This window comes from Peromyscus leucopus, chromosome 5 (genome assembly GCF_004664715.2).
Source record: "Peromyscus leucopus breed LL Stock chromosome 5, UCI_PerLeu_2.1, whole genome shotgun sequence".
Lineage (NCBI taxonomy): Eukaryota > Metazoa > Chordata > Mammalia > Rodentia > Cricetidae > Peromyscus > Peromyscus leucopus.
This window is the reverse complement of record NC_051067.1, coordinates 119,959,174-119,973,130: the sequence shown is the minus strand read 5'-3', so window position 1 is coordinate 119,973,130 and position 13,957 is coordinate 119,959,174. Positions and strand designations below refer to the sequence as shown.

The window sequence follows — 13,957 nt, the reverse complement described above, 5'->3', positions numbered from 1 at the left end:
CCTACTCTGCCAGCCCTGTTGAGGACAGGTGGGGAGCCTGTGCCATGTGGCTGGTGACTCAGGCAGAGCTGGGGTGTCAGCTGAGTGGCCTGGCCAGCTGCTTAGACTCTCTCCCTACACCTTGAGCTATGTGAGGAGAGACAGCCCCTCCTCAGTGGTGACAGAGGATCAAACTTCGCTCGCAGAAGGATGCAGCATATGGTGGCTCTGTCCCAGGACAGTCCCATTTGTACAAGTGTTTCTGGAATGACTCTTCATGATACAATTTTACTCTCAAAGTGTGCTTTGTGAAAAAAAAAAAAAGTCATGCAGCCAGGTGGTGGTGGCGCATGCATTTAATCCCAGCACTTGGGAGGCAGAGGCAGGTAGATCTCTGTGAGTTCGAGGCCAGCCTGGTCTATAGAGAGAGTTCCAGGATAGCCAAGGCTGTTATACAGAGAAACCTTGTCTCAAAAAACCACCACCCCAAAACAACAAAAACACCCCACGTCATTCAAGTCACCTTAGCTGAGCACGGCCCCTCCAGCATTACTGAGTTCATAATACATGTTACCGTCTATTGTCTGTTATGGGGGTCTCTGTGACATGGCCTTTATCTGTAAAGTGGGCTGGCCTGTGTGCCCAGGATGACGTATGCAACCTCTCTAGGAAACTGTCATCACAGCTGTCACTGAGACAGGCCTGCCCTGCCCCTTTAGAAGGGGACCCTGTTAACACCAGGCCCCGCAGAAGAACAACCTGCTTGAGTGTGGGAACACACTGTGAAACTGCAGTGGGCACAGGCCACAGGCCCCGGTTTCATCACTGGATCAACAGGCTCTTTTTCTTTCTTTCTTCTTTTGCAAACAGGGGGCACATGCTGGATTTGGACTTGCTATGTAGCCAAAGCTGGCTCTGGACTTCTGGACCTCTGATCCTCCTGCCTCCACTTACCAAGTGCTGGAACCACAGACTTCAAGCAGGTTAGGCAATCTGCCTACTGGGCCACACCCCCAGCACCCAAGTCAGGTTTTCTTAAACCACAGGACAACTCACTGGGACTGTCACTGGATAGCATGGGTATTGGGAACCTCATTTCATAGACGGGGAAACTGAGGCACGAGAATGTTTGAAAAAGGAAACCTCACAGAGTACAGGCCAAGGTGAGAAGCCAATGCTGTTCTTGTCCCTGGTCCTTGTTTCACCCTCAACACCCACAGCCGCCCCGCCCCCTCCAGGGATGGGGAACAGACAGAGACAAGAACATGATTCAGGAGATCCCCTCCAGGAGGCTAAGGGCTTCCTCATGTGGTATTTATTTGCACAACAACCTCCCAGGATCACAGAGGCAGAGTGACAGGCTCACTGTCATACAAGTAAGTAGCTGGGACCATGCAGGGCTGGGAGAGTCCAATGAAATGCCTCCTACAAGGCGAGACAGTTCTTCCCCATGTATCATAAGCCAGGACGTCTGGGACAGAGAGAGAAGGGGGAGAGAAGGCGGGTGGGTGGGTGAGACACACCTTTGAATGAACTTCTTTACCACCTCCATGCCTGCATTGAGCTCATTCAGGGCGAGGATGTACTCCTGGGTGAAGAGCCTCAGCCGTGGGCACTTCCCGAAGTCCTGCAGGGACAGCAAAGGCAGAATTACTGAGGCACAGCCAGCAGGAGATGGGGAAAGGGGGACAATCACACTTGCACCCCCATGGTCAGGAGGGGTCCTGGTGCAGACTGCATGTTCCCACCCCATGGCTCTGCTGGGCAGGCAGAGGTTATCAAGTCCAGGTCTATCCTCCACAGGACCCTGAGTGGCAGATGTCCTGGTCGCCCCGGGAAACTACAAGTTCTTTTGAGGTAGCCACCTGAACCTCTGAGCTGGTGTCCGAGGCACTCGGCAGTCAGAGAGACTCCGATGTAGAGGAATAGTGAGAAGGGATACTCATCTCCTGGGGTTGGGAATGGAAGATGGCTCTGGGGGAGTGTTGTGTAGCTCCACATACCCTTTCACAGGCAGTGAGGAGACACCAGCTTCCTCCTGAGTGGAGGTGGGATTGGGGAAGCTGGCTTCAGAGTGGGGATGAGTCCAGGCACAGTCCCTCAAGGGGCTTTTCCCAGACACCCCTGGTGTCCAGAGCAAAGAGTGTCTGCAGACCACAAACAACCTTCACAGGCAGAGAGAGAGCCAGGGCATCATGATGGCACACGCCTGGGATCCCCGCTCTTGGGAGGCAGGCAGTCTGTGAGTCTGAGACCAGCCTGGGCCACGGTGAGACCACAGTGAGAACTATGCACAAATGAGGATGCGCCTGTGGTGACCGGGAGCCGGCAGGAGATGTGGGTGTTCGGCGTGGGCGCGCAGGAGGTAGCCAGCGAGCAAGAACACAGCCAGCTAGGGGCAGTGTGGTTGCATCACTGAAGGAGGGGGAGGGAGTGATGAGGAGGAAGATGGGCACTTAGAAAGGCCGTGCTCCTAACCTGGGGGACCGCTGCATCTAGAACCACAGGCATCCATCTGCGACTGCACTTGAGGCTTAATTACAGGCCCTGGCCAAGGACAAAGGGATTCTTCCTGCTCTAGCTGAGCGGCACAATGTGGGCGTGACATCAGCAGGTGTGGGCAGAGCAAGCCCGACCAGGAACTACAAAGCCAAGTACCTGGAGGGGCCCAGGGGCTTGGTGAGTCCTGGATTTGGCTAGAGAATTGGATAATGAAGGAAGAGGGCAGCACTTTTAGGAAAAGCCTTTCAGGCCTTACTGTCCGTCTGTGCTCCGTCCCATGCTCAGCTAGGGACGGGATGGTGAGGTTGACAGGTAGCAGCCCACACTGCTCTGCCACAGGTGTATAGCCTGGTCAGTGAGAGGAAGACACACACACACAGGCTTGCACCAGCTCTGGGAAAAAATGATGTATTTGGCCAGCAAGATGCCTCATGGGTGACACTTGGTGTCACCCGACTCATCCTCCCCCGCTCAATGGGACCTACTGAAAAAAAAAAAAAAAATCAACTTGTAGGCTCAGGGGCGGAGCCCTGGATTCAATCCCTAGCACAGGAGTAAGGGTGTAGCTTTCCTTACAGCGTGCTCTTTGAGGTCATTTGTTTACACGGGGAAAGAACAGAACCTAGGGAGGGGCTTAAGTCTTGTGCACCCAAACACACTCATGCACAGGCACGTGTGCAGACTGTGGGCATGCACACATACAACACTGAGCTTGGAATGGAGTCCTGCCGGGAGACGCTGAGGTACTTTCTCTTGCCTTCTTATAGAGGAAGGTGCCCGGGGTGCCCCATTCTCTTACCAAAGGTGACAGAAAAGCTGTGTGGCCTCAGGCTGTCAAGCCAGTCTGGGCCAGCCTGAGGGGCCCTGTGGAATGGGGGTGGGGGAGTCCACCTCTACCCGCTCCATCTCTAGGATCATAGGGGTCTACAGACACTGCCTCCCCGAGGCCTGGTAAGGGTGTGTGGTCACGGGGTTCCAAGCCACACCCCCACAGCTCCTGTTCTTCCCTAGGTTCCTGTCTGTGCTTCCTGTCAACCTGTGTACGGCCAAGATCCACCAAGAGTCAAGTGTGGCCCAAATACTTAATGTCCCCGAGGCCTGTGGTGGCTGAGGGGGCAATCCCTCAAAGGCCAGGCCAGCAGACGATGTAAATTATGCATTTGCCCTGGAGTCATTTCTTATTTGTATTGAAAATATTATCCCATGGTCACTCCTAAAAGTCCATGAGATGAACCAAGTACAAGGCTAACAAGCACACGGCTGAGCCCTTGGAGGCCAGACTGGTGACTTTATCCCTTTAAGCCCCCTGCCCCAAAGAACCCTTATGAAATAAATGTTAATTGACTATCAATGAACACCCAGAATTGCTTATGTCTGAAAGCAGCAGGCAGGATCTATTCGTGGTTCCAACACAGTTTCCAGTTGCTCCTACTACCTGGAGCACTGAGTAGGAAAACTCTCACTGATGCTGCAAGTGTGCTGCACTTGATTAGTGATGTCTGCCATGAGTACAGAAGGTGGGGTAATGCAACTGTCAAGTACTCGCACTCCCCACTGGGGGAGGGGCTGGGTCATAAGCCTCGCCCCCAGGGGCTTGCTGTGGACACAGGATAGTGTGTGGCACAGGAACCGATTTCCCAGGCTGCCCTTTCTCAGAGGCTTTTCATGTGCCCAGCCATGAAAAGAACAAGCCAGCTGATGGCTGGCTCAGGACCACTCGAGGTGTCCTGGCCTTAGATGCCCACTCCCCACATCATGCACACTCAGGGTGACACAGACCCTGGTGACCCTGCCCAGTCTTTCTGGTCCCAGACGTCTGTGTACATAATGTCAGAGAGCTATCACTGAGTTAATGTCACCACACTGCTTGGCTCCGAAAAGGTGCCCCGTAAATCTCCAGGAATACACGTTTGTTATTCTTAGGCCTTGTCTGTGTTGTAGGCCCGTGGTCAGCCAGCAGGTCTTGCTCTTTAAGTTGCAGTTGCCCTAGACGAAGCACTGAGAAAACATTTGCCATTTTCACACTCAGTGCCGGGTCCTTAAAGGGCTCTTTCTGCCTTTATGTTTTCAAAAATGAACTCATCTCCACTCTGTTTAGATTTCCACCGCTTCCCCCTAATGTGTATGGCCCTGCCACCGCTGCTTTTGAGACAGAGTCTCATGTAGAATAAGCTGGCCTTAAATTCATAACGTAGTTGAGAATGACCTTGAACTGGCTTGCCTGCCTCTACCTCCCCAGGGCTAGGATTATAGGGGTACATCACCACACTTGACTTATGAGGTGCTGGAGATAGAACCCAGGGCCTCATGCATGCTGGGCAAGCAGTCTACTAACTGAACATCTCCAGCCCTCACAATGTCCTTTGTCTGTTTTGGGGTCCCATCGGGGACTGCACATGACACTCAGTTGTCATGGGTCCTTCCTCTGGCCTGGGCACCTGCTCAAACTTCTCCTGATTTTAATGATCTGGGCAGATACTTTGTTTCCTAAGATTGTGCTGGGGTGACAGGCTACGGGGAGTGGGGGAAGATCCTCAGGGTGAGGGTCCAGCAGTCACCACTGTGACGTTGATATTTATGTCCAGCCGAGGCCACATGTGCTAGGCTTTTCCCTTTGGCGCTGCTCTCACCCCTCCACACACGCCCTTCAGAAGGAAGTCACTGTGCTCAGTGCATCCTTCAAGAGTGAGGAGAACCCCTCCACATCCCGAAGAGCAGAGTACAACCTATATGTCCCACAGTTGCGACCGCTCTGCATGGAAGCCACGCCCCCAGCCACAGCTGGGGAAAAAGGTTTTTCTGCCTGCTTTAGTGAAGAAAAAAGAGCCCTGGAGGACAGGCTGCACCAAGCTGCAGCTCCTGAAACAGCCACCGGCCACGCCCACCCCCCCAAGGCTGTCCAGGCACTCACCATGTTATGCTTGAGGATCCTCTGAACCACCGGTGTGAACACCTCGATGACCACCATGGACCGGGGCCGCTCTCTGCAGTGCTGGGAGGGAGAGGGACAGGGTCAGTGCAGGCTCGGGGAGCCCCACCCACAGCCCGCTGCTTCCAGAGGCCAGAGGATGTTAACCAAGCCCAACACAGAGACAGTTTCCCCGGCTGAATGTTGCTGCAGCTTATTTAGGAAGACCGCATGCTTTAGAGCAGGCTTAGGCTCACAGAGAAACTGCAAAGTGGAGGTGTGTCATAGTCTCCCATCGGTCAACTGCTCACGGTACCAGGGGATTAGCCTATGACATGCCAGTGCATGTCACAGGGTCTTTAGTCCAGTCTACACTAGGGTGGCCTCTGGATGCACATTCTAAGGGTCTGGACCCAAGGCCAAAGACACGCACCACCGTGACAGTGGTATATAGTAGTATTGCCTTGAACTTTGCTTGCCCAGCACCCTGCCCTTCCTCCAGCCTTTGCAACCACTGAACTCTGAACCTCGCTAGCAGCCTGCCCCTCCCAGAGCCGTATGCACAAGTTAATAGGCCCTGTCTGAAATATGGAGACTTAAAGAGTAGTAGATTCTTTTTTTTATGTACAGCCTGAAGGTAATTTTATGCCACGATTTTAGTGCGCCGATTTTGACAGTTTCCTGTCCATGGTGTCAGGTCCGCACTCAAAGTTTTGGGTTTTGGAGCATCTTGGATCTCAGATTTGGGAACTATAGATGCTTAACTCCTAGCTGAAATCACGAAGGCATGCAGCCTGTGCAGTATGGTGTCCCCAAGTGGTAACACTCATGGATGTGAGGCTAGTGTTCCCTGCTGGCTATTTGAGGCTTCACCGTTCTTTTCTCTCTTCCTTTTTTTTTTTTTTTTTTTTTTTTTTGGGTTTTTGGAGCCTGTCCTGGTACTCGCTCTGTAGACCAGGCTGGCCTCGAACTCACAGAGATCCACTTGCCTCTGCCTCCCGTGTGCACCACCACCGCCCCGGCCTCCCTTCCTTTTTTGAGACAAGGTCTCACTAAGTAGTTCAGGCTCCTGCCTCAGTCTCCCCACTGCCAGGATTACAGGCGTGCACCACCACACCTGGCTGCTCATTTCTTTGCAGTGCTGAGTAAGAGTCCCTTGATGGAGCCTGGGGAGATGATTCAGTGGAGCACTTGCTGGGTTCCATTCCCCAGAACCCAGGCAGGAGGCAGGAGAGACAGCTCCATGGTTAAGAGGAACTAGGTTAGGAAGGTTAAGCTGTAAAAGATGGGAATCTGGTTCCCAGCACCCACACTGGGCAGTTCACAGCCACCTGTAACTGCAGCTCCAGGGAATCTGGTGCCCTCTTCTGGCCTCCGAGGGAACCCACATAAATGTAACATGTGACATACATTTACACATACATAAAAGGGAAAATCAACATGCTTGTAATCCCAGCACCGGGGAGGCAGAGACAGGAGGGGGTTCCTGGCCAGCCAGCCTAGCCAACTGGCAAGCCCCACCTCAGTGAAGAAACTGTTGTCAAAATACAAAGTCTGCCTGAGGAAAGGCACCTGAGGTTGTCCTCTGACTTCTGCATGCATGTGCATATACGTGCACATGCATTCACAGATCCCACTGCATAGGCGGACCACAGTTAATATCCATTCACTTACTGAGGAACACTTTTGGTTACAACTGACTAAACCTGCTATACACATCTGTGGGTGGACTTAGGTTTCTAACTCAACCGGGTGAAAAACCACAGAGCATCATTGCTTTTCCTTTATGAGAATAAGGAGGAAAAAACAGACAGGATATAGGATCTTTTGTTGCTCTTAGGACCCTTTCAGGTGGGTCTGTTCGGCCTCAAATAGCTTCCTTATGTAAGGTCCAGCAGGCTTGTCTGATAAGCTGACGAACATTCTGCATGTGTGGGGCGGCCTCTGGCTTTTCAGTGGCTGCTGTCAATATCTTGCAGGAGTCCACAGGCCAAGGCTGGCTCCTCCTTCCTCATCATCATGGAGTCTCTCACACTGGCATTTTTTTTAAAGACAGGGTCTCACATAGCCCAGGCTGGCCAAAGATGACTCTGACACCGATTCTCCTATCTTCCATCTCTTGAGTGCTGGGAAATTACAGGTGTGAGTCATCACACCCAGTTTTATGCAGGGGTAGGATCAAATGCAAGGCTCGGGGTCTGTGCTAGGTAAGCGCTCTATCGCTAAGCCACACCGTCCATCCCCTGGTGCCTTGTTTTGGAAGAGAAGGACTTCCGCTGAGCAGACAAGCTCCCTTGCCCCACTGATCTTACCCGACTGACCTGCTGTACATATGAGCCCCCTAGCCCCGGAGGAGTTCCATCTGCAACTCTTATCGAGGCCAATGGACCTGGGAGGAAGAGCCCAGGGCTTTTCTGGGAAATCCGGCCAGCAAAATTTCCTCAGACCTTTGTGTTTGAGGCCTGGATGTCTAGCAGGAAGCACTGTCTGGAGACTCCTGAGACTCTCCGAAAGGACCTGGGGGCTGGAGGGGAGGGCTTTGTAGCAACAAAGCTCCTCTCCCTGGACTTAGCCTGAAGCCCCAAGGCACTGGCCAGATCCTCGCCTCTTTCAGCAGGGACAGCCAAGGTCCGTTTTCTCCTACTTTACTTCCCGCTAACAGGAACCCCAGGGAAAAGACTTACTTTGGGGGGTCTGGTGAGGCTGCTCAGTAGATAGGGGGGTTTGCCACCAAGCCTGACAACCTGAGTTTGATTCCCCAAATCCACAAGGTGGAAAGGGAGCGCTGACTCCCAACAACAAGTTATCCTGTGACCTCCACACACTCACCATGACATATATGTGCACCAACACATAGAATAAGCAAATGCCAAAGGCCCGGGCTCTCTTACTCCATCTGCCTAGGAGCTAACAATGAATGTTGGAACAGAGGCCTCTCTCCTGTGTGGGCTTGCCATGCTGATGGATGCTAGCTAGCTTGGACCAGAGAGAGGGCCCACTGCCTATACCGCATGAAAAAGGGGCTTCTGTGCTGGGTCCTGAACTGCCCCCCCTGGACGCCATGGGCTGGCCAATGAGTGAGTCACTGGGAAAGGTCTCCTTATAGGTGAAGCAGAGGCAAAGAGAACACAGTCTTGTCCCATTTTCCAAGCCCCACCCCCAGCACTCTGCTGCCGGCCATCCAGGGGACGGAAAAACTAGGGTTTCCGCCCAGGACCCTGTTCCTGCTTCACATGCTTATTCCATGATGAGCATAGCCGACAGGCTCCCAACGGGCAGCATGGGGCTGTAGAAGGCGGCAGGGGCCCCACATGGTGCTTGAGGGAACCACAGAGTGAGGACAAAGGAAGTCAGTCTGCGGGGCTATGACATGGCAGTGCTGGGGAGGAGAAAGATGTAAGCATGTGTCTTTCCAAGGATATCAAGTTATTACAGTACACACACACACACACACACACACACACAGAGAGAGAGAGAGAGAGAGAGAGAGAGAGAGAGACAGAGAGAGAGAGAGAGAGAGAGAGAGAGAGAGAGAGAGAGACAGAGACAGAGACAGAGAGAGAGAGAGAACAAAGGACAGACGGATTTGTGTACCAGCCCAGCCCTTCCAGGCTGTGAGCTGTTGTTCTGGGAAGGCCCTGTCCCCTGGTGTGGCTGGCTATGTTGCATACAAACTGCTGTGAGGTTGGCATCAGGTCCCTGGGCATGCTGCCCTGCTCTGTGGCTCCTCCAAGCTGACCTGGCACATGCTGCCAGTTTCCCTTGTCCAGGGAAAGCCCTGCAGCCGGGCCCCTACCCTGGGCCAGCCAGTGCTCAGAGGAGCCTCAGCTAAGAATAACCCAGCTCTGACGTCAGGAATCCAGAAGACTGGCTGCAAGCTGCCTCCCAAGACAGCCAGGAATAGTCCACAGAAAAGCCAGACGCCCGGTTCTTCCTTAGCCTGTCTGTCAAGAGGACAGCGGCCCCCAAGACGGGTACCTGCAAGCCTCCTTCCTGCCTGCACCTGGGACCCTGACTAGACTGGTGTCCAGCCAGTGCATTCACACGCACTCTAGCTTGCACACCGGTGCAAAAGGTGGTGGCCTTTGGTAGCCCACTGCGGCGATACCATACCTTGCAGAAGAATTCACAGAGATCTGGTGGTGGGTGGTTGTTTTCCAGCAGAGGTGCGATTGCCTACAAGAAAAGGAACAGCCATCAGTCAGCAGGACTCGGTGGAGGTGGGGGCGGGGAGGGATCGAGGGGAGTGGTCTGCAGCAGAGAGCCCCACGCAATGAAATGCAAACATCCCTCTCTACCTCCACTCGGTGGAGCTCCTCTGCTAATGCACAGATCCGGACTCCAGAGTGCAGGGGGGCTCCAGGCTAGACCCACAGTGGCACATCTAACTTAACTTAGTTTCATGCCTAGCTGGCATTTATCCATATCACCTTCAAGTCCACAACTCCTGACTAAGCAGCAGGACATCTTACTGGGTGAACATCATGCCATTTTAAACAAGGGAATCCAGGAGGCTGGGGAGATGGCTCAGTGGTTAAGAACACTGGCTGCTCTTCCAGAGGACCCGGGTTCAATTCCCAGCATCTACAGATCAGCTCACAACTGCTTGTAACTCCAGTTCCAAGGGATCCAACACTCTCATACAGGCAAATCAATGTACATAAAACAAAAATAAATAAATCATTAAAAAAATTAAGGGATCTGGGAACCTTCTATGTTCCTATCTGTGCATGTTTTTCCTATCTGTGCATGTTTGGGAGGGGAGGGGAGGGGTGGCTGGGCTCCTGGCACCAACCTTAGGGATGAGCACACAGGCTGGGCAGAGTCCTGGCTGAAATCCTGGTCTTGCCCCCTCCTAGTAACAAGACCACTAGAGCAAGTGCCTTTGTCTCGAGTTCAGCCCAAGTCTCCTTGGGGTCTGCTGGGTAACACGAAGGCCTGGCTGGTTCTAGGGGTAGAGTGGAAAAGACTGCATAGAGGAGATGAGTCCAGGAGTCACCCCAGCTGCTTGAGAGGCTGCGGCAGGGGTCTGGAATTGGAGGGTCAGACTGAGCTACAGAGTGAGTTTGAGGACAGCCTGGGCAACTGGACAACAAGACTTTATGTTAAAATAACAAGTTGTGAGCCAGGTGGATCTCTGTGAGTTCGAGGCCAGGCTGGTCTACAGGGCGAGTTCCAGGACAGCCACCAAAACTACACAGAGAAACCCTGTCTCGAAAAAACAAAAACAAAAACAAAACAAACAAACAAGTTACAATAAAAAAGTGTTAAGATGCAGCTTGGCGATGGGGTGCTTACTTAGTATGTGTGAGGTCCCAGGTTCAATGCCTGGTACCAGCGAGGAGGAATTAAAAGATTGAGATTGCTGGTGACCGGGTACCCTGGTGGGCAGTCCTCTGAGAGGAAGTCATCTCGACCGACAGAGCGACAGTAGCCACCACTCAGACCAACAGGCAGAGCTGTGCTCAGACCTCTTCTCTTCTGTCTAGTCCTATCCAGGCTGGTGGCCACCAGCCACAGGTGACACCTTCCATTTCAACTGACACAATACCAATGATTTTTGGAAGAAAAAAAAAAAAAGATCATCACCTTGTCATTCTGGCTCCCTGCTCCGCTGGGCAGTCCCAGGCAACTGAGGTCAGGGGTGGCCAGGCCAGTGCAGGGCAAGCCCCACCTCTCACCATCCCACCCCGACACGGAGCAACTGCCATGTAGACGACTAAATGACAGCGTTCGCAATGGTGGTCTTCAGTGCCCTACGCCAGCCTGCTTGACTACAACTGTGTGACCCGTCCACACGCAGGAGTCTGTACTGATCCACTGAGAACAGAAGGCCGAGTTTGGAGAGGCGAAGGCACAGGCCTCGGGTGGTGCACAGCTGGCAGGCAGCAGAACCAGGACTCGGAGCCACTCTGGCGACCTTATGTGTGGGTTACTGTTCACTCATCTAGGTATAGACAGCCCCACTCCTCACATTACCACGGCACAGACCAGAGTATGGGGACAAGGACGATGTTGAAGGAGAAACCAGGTACTGTGGATATCACTCTATATAAATAAAACACTGATGGCCAGTGACCAGGAAGGAAGTATAGGCGGGACAAAGAGAGAGGAGAATTGGGGGAACAGAAAGGAGGAGAGACACTGCAACCACCACCAGGAGAAGCAGCATGTAAAGACTCTGGTAAGCCACCAGCCATGTGACAAGGTATAGATTTATAAAAATGGGTTAATTTAAGATAAAAGAACAGTTAGCAAGAAGCCTGCCACGGCCACACAGTTTATAAGTGATATAAGCGCCTGAGTGATTATTTTATAAGTGGATTGTGGGACTGCGGGGCTTGGGGAACCTGGAGAGAAGCCCTCCAGCAACAACCAGGCAATGAAGACAGCATGATATGGAAGGCAATGGTAGGCCTCCCTGTGACCTGACCATCCCGGTCACTGCCTCAGTTATCTGCCGTCTTTCCTCTGCCTCCTGGAAGCAGACCGTGCCCAACTCTCCACCCCAGGGCCAGACAACCCAGCACAGCCCTGCTCATTAAACAAAAGAAGGCTTTGGGTCACAGAGGCAGCAACAGGATGGGAGGCCCCTTCTCTGCTCACGAGGCACTGCCCATGGTCTACCCGGGTACCCGTGCAGGGCAGGGTGTGGTCCCCTTGGGTTGGGTCCCTCTAGTCCCTTCACGCCAGGCCTCCTTCCTAATGGACGTGAATTACAGAGGGGGTGGGGGTGGGGCTGGTTTAGGGCTGACAGCAGCGGTCAAGTGCCAAGGCCAACCAAGTCATAACCTCAGCTGATCCTTAGGCCCGCGGGTGCAGATAAAGAGACTGTGGGTCAGGGAGTTTGCCAGGTCTCGGCTGGCCAAGAAGTGCCGACTGTATGTAAATATATTGATATAATCAATAAGCAAGCTCTCATTTTTCTTTGCGGAATCTTTCTAGAAGCCAGGTCCTTTGCTTGGCATGTTAGGTAGGATGGCTCAGAGAACCCGGAGCAGCCCATGCGAAGGGCACCAAACTGGCATTTTATGGAGTCTGAGCACTGAAGCCACTGGACTGCAAAGGACAGCAGTTAAATAAAAATAACAAGCATGTCCAGATCGCAGCCCTTAGATCGCCACGAATGCAGTACACAAAATCGCAAACTTCAAAACCTTACCCACAGAGCTGGTGAGATGCTTGGAGGGTTAAGGGATTGCTGGGCAAGCTTCATGACCTGAGTTTGGTTCCAGGGACCCACATAGGAGGGACCAGAGAACCGGTTCGAGTTGCCTGCTGACCTCTACGCATACACCATGGCACATACACAGTAAGTACATTTAAAACATGGAGGTTTTGGGGGTAATGATTTTGGTAACTCAACACATGGCTCCCGAGCATGAATTTTGCAGATGCCAATGCTGTGCCGTGATGTCAAAAGGTTGGACATGTCTCCTAGAGGAATCTTTATGAAAGTAGGTCTCATGAGGGTGAAGTGGCCCCAAGGGGTACCTGGTACACTTAGAGACATTTCTGTTCCAAAGGCCTCTGGAGAGTGAAGGCCAGGGAGGAAGAATTGTCGCACTCTTATAATACCCAGGGTACCTTCAAAATGAGGAATTTCCCTCTGCAGCTGTCACTACGCAGAGGCAGAGGCGTTTGAGCAAGACATTTACGGAAAGACCTGAAAGGATCTCCAGGCTGCACTGACAGGTGGGGAGACAGATGTGGAACATGTCCCTTGTCACACTGCTCTCATGAAGAACAAGACCCTTGCCAGAAATTGTTACTGTGTGTAAACGGCCTCTTAAAATGGTAACGGGAGAAGGGCAAAGCCATCTTCCCGTCCTTTTTCTAGTTCTAAGGATAGAAAATCTAGGCCTTCACCCACTCTAGTGGAAGGTAAGTGCTTTACCACTGAGCCACGTCCCCAGTCCCTCACTGGGGCACTCTAGGCTGGGGCTCTACCACTGAGCCAATGTCGCAGCCCCCTTTTTATTTATTTTTTTATTTCCAGAAAAGTCTCATTAAATTGGCCAGACTGTCTTGAACTCATTATGTAGCCCAGGCAGGCTTTGAACTTGTGATCCTTCTGCCTCAGTCTTCTAAGTAGCTTAGGAAAATACACCTGTGCTACTAGGCTTGGCTCAAAACCTACTTAACAACAACAACAACAACAGCACGGCGAAATACTAGCAATATCAAAGCTAAGTCAGCCTTCTATCCGTGGGCCCCCTCATGTCTGCATTCAACAACCATGGTTCAAAATATTTGGAGGAGAAAAAAAAAACTGTATCTGGACAGAAAGTAGAGACTTCTGCCACTGTCCCCAGGGCACTACCATGGGGCAGCTGGCACCTGTTCACATTGTACCAGATGGTCTAAAATCTAGAGATGAGGTGACACAGGAGGATGCGCAGAGGTTATGTGTCAATGCCATCCTGTCTTCCACCAGAGACTTAGACACGTGCAGAGTCTGACATCCTCAGAGAGGTCCTCAAATCACCCACAGGTCCTCAGGGTGACTATTTTTTACTATCTTGAACGTTTCTTCCCCCTTTCTGTTTTTTGGTGGTGCTGGGAATT

General features: G+C 52.4%; 1 protein-coding gene across 2 annotated transcripts in view; it reads right to left on the bottom strand.

Annotated features, from left to right (window-relative positions):
* The window catches only part of LOC114697456 (c-Maf inducing protein), a 199,007-nt gene that overhangs the window by 26,419 nt on the left and 158,631 nt on the right, over positions 1-13,957 (bottom strand). For both annotated transcript variants that reach the window (XM_028875715.2, XM_028875716.2), the window contains 3 exons: positions 9,503-9,565; positions 5,393-5,473; positions 1,503-1,606 (listed from right to left, as the gene is read on the bottom strand). In XM_028875715.2, coding sequence (XP_028731548.1) covers positions 1,503-1,606; positions 5,393-5,473; positions 9,503-9,565 — 248 coding nt within the window. The remainder of the gene's footprint in view (positions 1-1,502; positions 1,607-5,392; positions 5,474-9,502; positions 9,566-13,957) is intronic.